At 34.0% G+C, this 13,172-nt stretch overlaps 1 protein-coding gene across 1 annotated transcript in view; it reads left to right on the forward strand.

Moving 5' to 3' along the window:
• Positions 1–13,058, forward strand: part of LOC104543902 (peptidyl-glycine alpha-amidating monooxygenase-like) — a gene marked incomplete at both ends in the record, with an annotated part of 15,526 nt that extends 2,468 nt beyond the window's left edge. Inside the window, 7 exons of the mRNA XM_010188622.1 lie at positions 4,786–4,834; positions 5,332–5,399; positions 6,552–6,632; positions 6,730–6,806; positions 7,101–7,204; positions 12,181–12,381; positions 13,015–13,058. Of these exons, the coding sequence (XP_010186924.1) occupies positions 4,786–4,834; positions 5,332–5,399; positions 6,552–6,632; positions 6,730–6,806; positions 7,101–7,204; positions 12,181–12,381; positions 13,015–13,058 (624 nt within the window). The remainder of the gene's footprint in view (positions 1–4,785; positions 4,835–5,331; positions 5,400–6,551; positions 6,633–6,729; positions 6,807–7,100; positions 7,205–12,180; positions 12,382–13,014) is intronic.
• Between the last annotated feature and the right edge of the window lie 114 nt (positions 13,059–13,172).

Genomic DNA, 13,172 nt, shown 5'->3' on the forward strand with positions numbered 1-13,172 from the left:
GTCTCATGTACTGTTTCAACACTTAAATAGTATGACTGAATGCCTTCTGTTTTATTTCAGTGCTTTTAACTTGGTAGTCTGATACCTTATTTCTGAAGTGAAATATAGTCTGCCTTTTTTGCCATTTGTGTGAACAAAAAAGTGTTTAATGTAGTCTGCCTGTGAAAATTCCAGGAGATAAAAATATAATAATTTAAATGTCCTAAACCTTTATTGTAGTGTTCATGGATATTCAATGTCTGTTATTAACTGTGGCTTGTCAGAGTATGAGAATATAGTCATTACAGTTTGTTAGCTCATGCAGTTGTTGCAACTCAGAATAGAAGACAAATGATTAAATATACTCATGTAACTAGTTATGCTTTCAGTTGCACATCAAAGATTCATCTGCACTGTTCCGAGTTTAATTTTCTGACTTGCAAGTTGTTGCACATACAAAATGTTTTGCTTGAGGTTGTAATTATTTCTGTTTTAGCACCCAATCCTACTTCCTATATTTTTTTTAAATGTCATAGTTAAAATGTATTAACTCTCATTTCCAACTATTTGCAAAAAGGGTATTTTATTCATTTCATTAACCAGTTATTAAACTAATTATGCTTTCCCTGCCTCCTTAGCTATAATCTAGAGCTAGATATTCATATTTAGATACTTTATGCAATGCAGTTGTCACACCGATCTTGATTTGTGCTTCCATATAAGTGCATTCAGATCTGAATTTTAAAATGTGGGTTTTTCTTCCTATCCTTAGAATTTGGTTTTTCTTGCCCTCCCTATAACAAATATTAATGTTATTTCTAACCCACCATACTACTAACTTTGTCCTTTCCAGCATATGTAAGAATCTATACCTTATCCCTAAGAATCAAAGTAATTAAAAGTTATCAGTAATAATACTGTTTAACTTGTTCTGTGTAAAAGGTAATCACAATCTGTCATTTTCTATGTTTGTAACTGTTGCATTGTTTGAAGCAATTAACAGTTTTTGTCAATATGCTTGGAGCAAACTTTTGGGAGATTCTTTAATTTTTGTGCAACTTTCGCTCATTTCTAATTCCCTTTCTTGTTCCCTCTCTTTTCTTGCACAAGGAACGCATAATATTTGCATTCTCAGCTCCTTTTAACCCTCGCTTCTTCACCGAGAAGATACTTATTTCTTCACATTATCATTCTTTGCAAGAGTTGTTACTCACATTACATATAGAACCACAGATGCACATGCTTTTGTGAGGAGGGTGTGGGATTCTTAGTGTTGAGTTTTGCCTGTTTTCTGTTTTGTTTGTTTCTATTTTGGGGTGGTTTTTGCTTCTTTTATTGGTTAGGAAGAGTCATAAATTTTTGCCATTAAGCTGGTAGATGTCCTAAAAATAACCCTTTTCTTCATAAGCATTTGAATTGCAAGCCGTCGTTTGAGTTCTAGTCTTATTTGATCACTGCTTTTGGTGTGCTTTTCTTTGAAAACCAGAAGGCTTAACATTGGTGTCTTGAATAAAATCAGTTTTGCATATTGCCAGATATTCTTGTCTGAAATATTATGATATTCTTTCAGCAAATCAGTCATCCATGACCTTTACAAGAATTCATTTGTTAAAAAATTTATACTGAACCAGGATCAACAATTGTTTCTCTCTATTTTATTTGGAAAGTAAGTTGTGAACATGGCACTGAGGAGTCTGTGCATGCATTTTGTTTTTCACAAACTGCATAAAGGTAGTGGTTTTTTCTACGTGTTACTAGACTTTAATGATGAGTGAACAGATGAGCAAGAGCAAGCATGTTGACTGTCATGAAAAAAGATTAATTCAGCTAGTGCTCTTTTTTGTATAAAATATTAAATATCAATATTTAATGCAACATACTGAATTTCTCTTTCTCTTTAGCAAGAATTCAGGTTCATTTTTGTGCTGCATGTATTTGTCTTTTCAAATGTAACTTGTGCTAAGTTACTTCCCAGAGGACATTAGCTTTGGCATTGCCTTGCTTAGAGGTTGTGCTCCGGCTTTGTGGCTACTTCTTATCTTTAATAAAGCAAAAACAAATTCTTAGACCATATGTGGAGATTCTGGTACAAATCAAAGGCTTAACCTTAAAGTAACAGGGGATTTGGATCTTCTGAAAAAGGACTACTGTTACAGTGAAGGCTTTTGAGTATTCTAGTAGCCATGTATGAGTGCTATACTGTTCCTATTAAGTATTAGAAATAGAGCAATGAATAAATTGAATAGTTTGAACAGTGTGCTCTATAATCTATGTTTCCAGATTACAAAGAAAATATGTTTCTAACAGTGTTTATTTTTCTAATTCTGAGTAAAGAAACACAGAATTATAATCTAGGAACCCTGAGAATCTCAATATCTATGGCATATTATCATGTATGTAACTAAGGAGTTCAGAGCACAGGAAGCCTGTCGGTCTTGCATTGGAGTCTTTATCAGATTCAGCCTGCAGTGAGAGACCATTTCTGTTTAGGATAATTTGACTTCTCCTCAGCTATGAGTGTTTCATTTGACAAACAGAGTATTTCTAGTATTTGTGATATTTCTCCTAGAAAACATGATGAACAGAAGTAGCACAGGTGATTCTTTTTAGCTAATTTAGGCACTTATTGGCAGTTAAACCAGGAATTATCATTACAAAGTTGTCATGTACAGTTTTTAAAACAATGCGTTTAAAATCTGAAGCTAGTGTTAGGCTTTAACATGCATCACTGATTTTGTTTGACATGTATAAATAAAAGCATGTAATATTTAGTATGGATGTGTTATATTTGCACAACACGCATAACACAGTCATAAGCACAGCTTCTAGTTTCATTTCAGTTGTACACTCTGCATGACTTTCATTTGAACCTGTTTCTGAGGTATATAAAAATGCATTTTCTGGTCTTTGTCATGTGGCAAACAGTAACTAGTAACTACTTTGTCACAGAGCAGTGTGTATTTGCCGAATAGCTGAAATAAAGAAACCAAAGTAGTTAGATATATATAATACTGCATTAAAAATCTTTTTATACTCTGAAAATTTAAATAGTGTGAAAACACTTAATATTGGCAAATTGAAATATATTGGACTTGTTTCCCTCCTCCTGCAATGCTGTTTTTAAAAGACTCTATGACATAGTAAGGGTTAGATTTTTCAAACATGACTCATCTTTGGCATATGACAAGTTTGGTTTTATTGTTTTGGGATAGTTTTTCAGCAGTGTTTAAAAGACAGGATGGGGATGTTTTCAACTGCAAATTGAAAAACTGAGAGACCCAAAGCTAGTGATTGCATTTTAAATTTTTTAATTTTATATTTTAAGTAATACAGTAAAATGTTCTGAAAGTAAGCAAGCTTTTCTGAACTTTCATTAAAACTGATGTAGTAAAACTTTCTAACAATGTTAAACTTACTAAAGCAAAGTTCTGCAGCATCACCTGTGTTATATGAATAACCAAAAATTTAGTCAAAATATTTAGTTGGAAATAAGGAAAGTGAGACGAAATAGACTTCACAAAGGCCTTTGTAACAAACAGCATACTTGGACTGTAAGTGAAGCTTCCTGCATTGAAGAGTAGAGGATGAACAGTGTATACATATCTCAAAGTTCTAGTAAAACCATGGCCAAATAATTTAATTTCTGTTTCTTTTGCATGTTTTTCTACTCTTCCCCTACTTTTGTCCTGATAGGTTAGTCTTTCTGGTAGTTTTGGATTCATGACTTGGCCATTTGGAAGCAACATTTGTTATCTGTGGTGGAAACTAGTGCTTTTTCTGGCATGGCATAACTTCAGTATTTCTTTCAGTTTTTAGCCAATGCTGATCATATCTCAACATTGTAATATTTCCCTTCTCTAATCTCACTTATTCATTTATTTGATCCTTCAATCTTTAATTCCTCTTTCTTTACCTCTCTCTCTGCCACACCTCCAAATGACTCTTCATGTGGTGAATGTATTTATGGAAAGTTTTGGGTATTTGAAGAAGTAACTTTTAAAAAAGATGGAAGAGTATATTTTAAATTTGTTTTAAAGACTGTGCTTTAAATTACAAAATTTTTATCATAAAGTTTAGATTAATTTTTCAGTTTCTGCTGTTATTCTGTACAAACATCCATGTTTGCATAAAAATGAAACTTAAGAATGTATGTTATTATACTGAAATTCTGTTTCCTACATCAGGTCCTACATCCCACCAGCTAAAGCCGAGTAATTATCAAGACAATAGTATCTCTAAATTTCAAACATATTGTGTAATGCTGATACAATACATTAAGAAATTAATTAACTATTTTTACTGTCCTGCTAGGATATCTAGTATTAAAAAGAACCTCTGTCTGTATTGGTATCCCAAGTTCAGCTGTTAACTTTATTACAAGAGTTTCTGGCTGCTTCATTATTAATAGCTACAATAATTGTTTTTCCACAAATCTTTCATTTTTCTAGATTTTATCAAAATACAAATTAGCAAGCCAACTTCTTCTGTTGTAAAAATAACACTGTTTCATCTCCCAGGTGCTGGTTCATAAAGATCTGCAATTTCTAGTGCCAAAAAACTAGTTAGTTTTTCATCCACCAAAGTTTTGCTCTTTATTAGGATTTTGGTACAGATGCAGCACTGTGATGTTCAGGTTTGTGCAGATTTGAGTGATGTTTCCACAGTGTGAAAGTTTTGCTGCAAACAGTAAGATTAAAACTTATTTGTCTTTTGGTATTTTTTGTCCAGCAGAAGAATATTATTAATGTGGAATAATTTTGTGTGAGTTCAATTACTGATGATAAAACTGTTTTGTGGTTTTTGCAGATAAACACAAGGACTGCTCTGGTGTAACTTTACATCTGACACATCAAAAGTAAGTATCTTTGAGAATACTTACCTGTTCTGATTCTTTTCATGAGAACAGAAGGCATGGAAACCCCTCCTTTAGATTTCTACGTAAACGTGAAATAAACTTGATACATGCTTCACAATATTAAGAATTTTGAAGCCATCCGTCATCTGTTGGCAAAAATTTTTGTTTTTCTACTAAGAAACCTGATGAAACAGTGCTTTCAATACTGAGTTAGTCCATCTTAAGAGCTTCATATTTAGAAACCTAGGATTAGGACAGCAATTACATAGATAATTTTGTCCTATACTTTGCTGAAGGTGCTTTAAAAATTGTAGCTCGGTATGAATAAAAGGAGGGAAAAGGAAGTGCTGTATAACAGCTTCCTTCTCAAATAGACCAGCTTCAGACATAATCCAATATTTAGAAATTAGTGGTGTTAAATGGTATAGCATTTCATGTCACTTGCAGTTGGGTTTTACAAAGGACTTGTTTAGCAGAGCTTGGGTTTTTAATTGCAGGCAGCCTTTGATTGCTGGAATGTATCTTATGATGTCTGTGAACACTGTAATACCACCAGGCGAGAAAGGTGAGTCGTAGTTCTACAAAGTGATTATACAATTTCAGCATCTGATTTATTTTTAGTGCTCATTGTAGAAGAAGATTTAGCAGACACTTTCTGAATTGTAGATGGATAAATGAATTGCTTCATTAAACAAATTATGAAACAATAGTTATAATTTTAAAATTATATCATATTTCCTGATGACTACGTATGCAAAGACAGTCAATGTTGTAGAAAATGATGTTGTACAAAACAGTAATGATCTGTGCTGTACTGAAGTTTCTAGGATTCTTAAGTGTATTTCTTTGATTTATTTTCATCTTAATATTTTACCAAAAAAGCCTATTTTTCTATTCTCCTTCTTCCCCCCAAAAAAACCATAAATTTTTTTTGAACTTTCTTCATCTGCATTTGTCATTCATTCTATTTGTGATTTGCTAAGTGTTACGTTTTAACAAATGAATTTAATTCATTTAATAAATGTATTCCTACCAGTAAGGAGCTGCTCTTCAAAAATTTTATTCCTATGTTCCTAGTTAGTTAAAAGGACAAAATGCTGAAAAAACACTGTAACATTTCCAAACATTTTCTATTCAGAATCCTACTTGGTGGATTTTACCTGAAACTCAGTTTGTATAGTCCTAATGTAATTTTTTCAAGCTAGCATGTAATGTTCTGTTTGAAGGAAGTTGATCTACACTTAAATCTTTGAGACTGGACCTAAAACTGTAAGATCATAAAATCAGATCTTCATTATAAATTGTACCAGTTTAGGATTATATCAGTTTATTTTCATTTTCTCCTGATTAGATTATTTACCATAGCTATGTTTATTTTAAGCATCTCTTGACATAGTCTGTAAGCTAAGGTGTTCATTTATTAGTTAAATAGCAGTAGTATGTGCTGGAAAAAATGCCATTTTGTGTCTGCATCATCATAGAAAGTAATTTTCAAGTGACTTGTATAACATTTTATTGTTTTTTCTTTACAACTGTCTTGAGATAAACACTGCAGAAATACAATATATTATCCAATATCTTTTGAAATTTTCTGTTGTCCAGTATACATATACCTTTTTTAAACCACTTGCACACTAGTTGGAGTACAGTAGTGTAACTTTTCTCTGTTTGATAAATAATGTGTTTTTCTTTGTTTATTGCCATCATATTTTAACAGTGGTTGATGCAGACATTGCCTGCCATTACAAAAGGTTTCCAATGCACCTTTTTGCCTACAGAGTTCATACACACAAACTAGGTAAGGATTTTATTGCAATATTTAACAGAAAAATGCTGACATAACATACTTTTTTAGAAGTATGTCTCATATTCACATACATATTGGTATGTTATAGGAAAAGTAGTGAGTGGATACAGAGTGAGAAATGGTCAATGGACATTGATTGGTAGACAGAGTCCACAACTACCACAGGTTGGTTTGTTTTTTAATTCTAACTATAAATTTTAATTATCATTCTTTAAAACTGAGAAGCTGAATTGGCAGTCACATACCCACAGATTTGTGTCCTGATGCTTCCACTGGTACATGTTGTTGTGCCACTGGAAGTGAATACTGTCAGGTATCATCACGATTACATTATGATGCAAAAACTGTTCTGAAATTACTTTTCAGATGTGCAGCAAATGTCACTCTCATGTGTGTGTATATTAACATAAATGATATGAGACACTTTCACTAATTATGGTGAATCATCCTCTCTTACAGGCATTCTATCCAGTAGAACATCCTGTAGATGTTAGCTATGATGATATCCTAGCTGCTAGATGTGTGTTCAGTGGTGAAGGCAGAACTACAGAGACACACATAGGGTAAATTTTCTCTATTTGCTCAGTTTCCTAATTTTCTGCAAGGTATTGGTTATGTGTAGAAATGTATTTGTTTCATGTCTTCTTCCAAGATAATTCTAACAGACTGTTAAATTCTGCCAGACTGGTCTGTTTTGCTCTCCAGTTTGCTAAAGACTTAACTCTACACGGTGTTCATTTACTTTACTTACGTGAATAATCTCTTTGCTGAAGTGTTCAGAATATTTCTGAAGTGAAGCTATGCTGCCAAGCACCTTACTCAGATGTTGGGCTGTTCTGCAGTTAAAGAATAACCAAATAGTTGTCTGGAGAACAAGCCTTATGAGGAGCGGCTGAGGGAACTAGGGTTGTTTAGCCTGAAGAAGAGAAGGCTGAGGGGAGACCTCATCACCACCTACAAATACCTAAAGGGAGGTTGTAGAGAGGTGGGTGCTGGTCTTTTCTCCCAGGTGATGGAGGATAGAACAAGGGGAAATGGCACCAAGCTGTGCCAAGGGAGGTTCAGGTTAGAGATAAGGAGGAAGCTCTTTACTGAGAGGGTTGTCAGACGCGGGAACAGGCTGCCCAGAGAGGTGGTGGAGTCACCATCCCTGGATGTATTTAAAGAGCGGGTAGACGAGGTACTTAGGGATATGGTTTAGGGGGTAGACAGGAGCAGTTGGATGTGATGATCTCGGAGGTCTTTTCCAACCGACCGATTCTGTGATTCTGTGAATAATTCATAATACCAATTCTAGAAAATCTTGTGTTTAAAAAGTTGAAGTTATTGTTCAAAACAAAGTAATAAAGCTTCACAATTTATTTTCATTATCTCAGAAAGAAAATTTATGAAAGCTTATAAAATTCTGATACATTTTGATCCTTCATAAAAACTAACCTTAAAAATTCAGAATAATGTAACAGTTACCTTTTTTTCCCAATATAAAAATACACAAGTTTTTATGAAAAACAAAACATAAATGACTAGTAATGATAAACAGGAAAATCTGACCCTTGTTTGTCAGTGATGCTATTCAGCTCAAGATGACAAACCCTGTAAGATCAAGTTGACTTGTAAAAATAGATGCAGTATAAATATCCTTTTAACTGGCTCCAGTTCTTTGAACCGTAATTTACTGCATATATAGAGATATGAAGATACCCTGCAGAAATCTGTGAGGGTGACAGAGCACTGGAACAGGCTGCCCAGAGAAGTTGTGGAGTCTCCTTCTCTGGAGTCATTCAAAACCCGCCTGGACATGTTCCTGTGTGACCTAGTCTAGGTGATCCTGCTCTGACAGGGGGGGTTGTACTTAGATGATCTTTCGAGGTCTCTTCCAACTCCTAATATTCTGTGTGAAATCTCTCCTTTCTGGAAGTATGTGTTCCAGCACCCCCAGGGATGAATGCACTGCGCATCCTAAGATTGCATCTCAGTAGAGAGTTAAGGATTCAACACAAATTTATCACCTTTCAGTGAGTAATTAAAATACTGATAAGTAGCAGCTGAACCAAGATGAATTGAGAAGAGGTTTTACAAAAGCCATAACACTAACAAAAATAAATGCAAAACCTTAACTTAACTGTAGACCCTTTTTTACAAGTTCTAAAAGCTTCTGTCATGTTTCTGTAACATTCCCTAAAGTAACTCTTGTTTGCTGAATAATCCTTACAGTTTAAGGAACAGTCTTAAGACTGTTATGTGGTGGTTTTTTATGGTGTTTTTGTCAAGGTACTAATATGCTTCAATGGGGAAGTAATAGAAACAGAAATTAGAGAAACAAGCAGATATTTATATTTTTATTACATAATTTCAACCTATGAATTTTGGGTAACAATGCATAAGCATTGTAAGCAAATATTTAAACTGTTACACAAAAACTGATGCATAATATAAAAGCATATATATGGTTGGAAAATAATTATCACTATAGTACAAAATGAATGGGTGAAAAGGGATGCTTTCACAACAATGCTGGGTATATGCAAAGATACACAGCTAAAATAATTTAAATTAAATTAATCATAGTGTAGTTTGGGTTGGAAGGGACTTTAAAGATCATTTAGTTCCAGCCCCCCGCCATGGACCGGGACACCTTCCACTAGACCAGGTTCCTCAATGCCCCATTGAATGAAATCCAAATGAAAGTTGTTTAAATCTTCGAAAATGTTCCTCCGATGTTGCAGTTGTCTTCCCCCCATTCAGAAGAACTCATCAGTCCAAAAGAAATATTAAAAGAACCTTTGACTTCTAAACATAAACACTGTAAAAATTGGAAAATGAAATGTGAAAGGGAAGCTGTTAAATAATACATATCTGAAAAGAATCAGATCAAGCCTGCATGGAAATTTTCCCAGTCTTTATTCTCTGTGTGTATTTTTGTTTGTTTGTTTGTTTGTTTTCTTAAACTAGCTGAAAAAAAGTTCTTAAAAGTCCTGATGTGATTTATCTTTACAATGCATAGTAGGCAGGGCTAAAACAAACTTAGAATTCACTTTGTCCATTCGCTTTTCCAAAGCGAATCAGTTAAAGCTTAACCATTCATAATATATGCTAACCATAGTTAAAACATGACATATTCTCTTCTTAACTAGGTAATAATTTCTCTGATAGTCAACTAGTCACTTTCATATGAATGAAGTGTCATTTTTTATCAAATTTGTTACTTAGTATCTAAATTGGGAAAGGAGGATATATGTCCTTTTTTTGTTTTTATGCCTTCCTTACTGTGCTGTTGTTTCTTTACACATTTGGTCTTGGGTTTTTTTCATGGTTTTCTTTAGTTACACTAACTGCTTTTTATTACCTTACATTATCTCATAACCCCCGTGGTTCACACTAACCTCTTTCATCCTGCCTCCTCTCCTAGTTTGAGAAATTTAATTAGGTATTGAGGCATGCCTCTTAAGTGTGTAGAGTTTGGCAAACTATTGTTCAGAAGTGAAACCTGATTGCTTGTGCAGTTGACTACATATGAGTTCAGGGTAATTACATGAGCACAGACTTAATGTCTGTGGTGTAAAGAGGTGTGTCAGGAGTAATCTCTTCAAAAGTTTCATAAATCATCCATTTCAGTTAGCAGGATTTGTCCTCAAACTCAAACTTTTGCAAATTAAAGTATCCTTTGTCAAATAGGAAGCATGTCAACCATTTCTAATATAAAAAGCAAGATCTCGTCTAATTTTTGCTACTGACCAGTAAGTACTCCATTCAAGCAGCCACTGCATTTTTATAGCAGATAACTTAATGATGTTTCAGAGTAAACATTAAAGTTGATACAGTGTCAAGTAGTACAAGTCCAAGAAATATCAAAGACCCGGAGCCCATTCAGTGTAAAGTTCACATCCTTGTAAAGGAAAGTGCCATTGGCCGTGGTGGCTGCTTGTTTTTCCAGTTGCAATACAATGTATTGTTTAAAACTTAACAAACAGTGCTACCTGTATCTTTCCCTTTCAAAATATATTTATCAGGTATTGTACCATTCAAGAGAATGTTTATGGTCCAATAGCAAAATGTTCCCAGTCAATATTTAAGATTAACTGCATTATCTTTTCATTGCTAAATTCTGTTTCATTATGCTTCACTGTGTACTGTTAATATACCAAGATCTGGAGACAGTTCTAGATATCTGTGGCAGTGATTTGAAGGTGATTAACAACACCTCATTCTCAGGAGCTCAAATATCTAATGGAAGGATTTCTGGGCTTTCTGTGAAGTTACTGAAACTGTTGTTGACAGAGTGTTTTTCTCTTTTTTTTTAGCTGTAAATATTTAAAATTATCAACTTTGCAATGTTTAGACACTGTAGCAAGTGTCAGGTGAACCAGGGATCGTGTGATATCCACTTCCCCTTTTCTAATGGAGTCTTAAAAAGGTGGCAGTTATAGTGACAGATACTAGGAGACCAACAGTGAAGTTAAAGCTTTCTAAAATCTTAAGCAGAGCTTGCCAAATCGAGTCTGATTTCTGTGGTCTCCAAGGGACACTAAATTTTCAGTGCATGGAAAAATACTGGTTCCGAAACAGTCTCTTCTCTCATGTTCCCTGTCTCCCTTCTGGCTGATGTCATTATTGTTGCTATGGTGAATAAATGAATGCTGCAGGATGCTGCTGGAAAAGTCAGTGCTGACGTCTTTTGCAAACAGCTAATAGACCACCCCCGTTTCTTTTTATGAGTATGGGCTCACTGGTTAGTTGTGAGAGCTAATTAAAAAATCATAATGTTAAGACCTTTATTTTGTGAACCTTTCTTTATAAGTTCTAGACTATTCCATTGTCAGGATTGTAACCATAAAAGATATCAACCTATATGGCAAAAGCAAAAAAAAACACCCAGAAACAGGTCACAGTTACAAAGAGACCCTGTATTATCTGCTTCACAATGTAGTATTTTTCAGAAAAAATTCTTTCTCATACCAGCTGTATTTCCTATTGAAGGCAGGATTATGTAGCAGTACTGAAAAGTCTCTTCTGTTTCAAGTACACGCACAACATTTATCAAAGAACTGAATATTGGTAGTGTTTAATCATTCCTCTTGCACTCATGTTTTGCCTACAGAAGCTTGTGATCAAGTTATTCTCAAGATGGTAGCGCTGTCTTCTCTTTAAGAGATATTTATGGCGTCTTAATGTGTAATGAAATGAAGTTTTGCTGCATTAGAAGCAAGTGTGATTGGCCGATAAATTGATGCATTTGAATGTGGGAGGAGAAAAACTGTCATAAAAGCTGCTGAAATGAAACATCGACATTATTTGCAATGATTTTAAGTTAGGGTTGCCCCAGATTGACAGAGAAGTGTATCAGTGGTGGCATAATTCTCTTGTATAAACTGAAATTGTTGATATTCACTGCAATTAAGCTATTAAATATTTTAATGTGGGACTTCTAAACATTTCGTTGCAACTTTTTAATATTCTACTAAACAAGTTAGATTAATTGAATAACAGCTATATTCAGCTATTTTTTTTATAACTGTTGCATCTTTTCTGTGTTTTGTAGGGGAACAGCCAATGATGAAATGTGTAACTTTTACATTATGTATTACATGGAAGCCAAGCATGCTGTCTCGTATATGACCTGCACACAGAATGCAAACCCTGAGATGTTCAGAAATATACCACAGGAGGCAAATATTCCTATTCCAGTCAAGTCTGATATGCCAAAAATCACACATGGACATCATGAAGGTGAGAAAAATTTGTAATGCATTTTATTCAAGTCTTTTTATGCTCACTGATGTGTTTGTCTGTATTGCTTTGATATGCTGAATTTGCATAAAAAGAAAATGCAATTCTGAATAAAATGCAGATCACTAATTACAGACCATCACAGGATTCTGCTCTTGTTTATGTTGGAAATGTCTGCTGTAGTCTTTTGTCTATTTCTTCTTATTGTTGTCTTTCAGTCTGCAACATATTTTTTTTGCTTTGTGTGCTATAAGTACTTACAGTTTCTTAATATTTCCTTTATCTTCTATATATTTCCTACAAAGTTAAATCATAGTATTTCCCTAGTTTGCTGGATTCCACTACCTTGTTATGGAAAGAATCAAATGTTTATATTGAACACTAGTAAGCATATAACTTGCACCACCAATATTATCTAGAAATAATCTGACTGGTATGTCTGTGTAGCAAAGTACAAATCACAGTTTTTTATTCCAGTTGTTTTACTGCCACATGCGTGCAACTGCTATAGAAATATAATAATACTAAATGTTCATTTCAGAAGGGCTTTTTTTCCCCATTAGGAAGATACTCAATTCCTTTTACACACAAACCTTAACATTGTATACTAAATGCATTTTTCAGAAACCAAGGATGCTGATAAAAGTTCTTTGCAGCAGAAGGCCAAAAAAGAAGATATTTTGGATCAGGGTATGTACTTGTTTATTTCTGTGTCAAGTAACGGACTGACTAATGTAAAATACTGATAAATTGTATCCTGATCCTGATTATATCCTGGAGAGGCTGAAACAATGGGCTGAGGCC

The sequence above is a fragment of the Mesitornis unicolor genome, unplaced genomic scaffold (genome assembly GCF_000695765.1).
Source record: "Mesitornis unicolor isolate BGI_N332 unplaced genomic scaffold, ASM69576v1 scaffold3087, whole genome shotgun sequence".
Lineage (NCBI taxonomy): Eukaryota > Metazoa > Chordata > Aves > Mesitornithiformes > Mesitornithidae > Mesitornis > Mesitornis unicolor.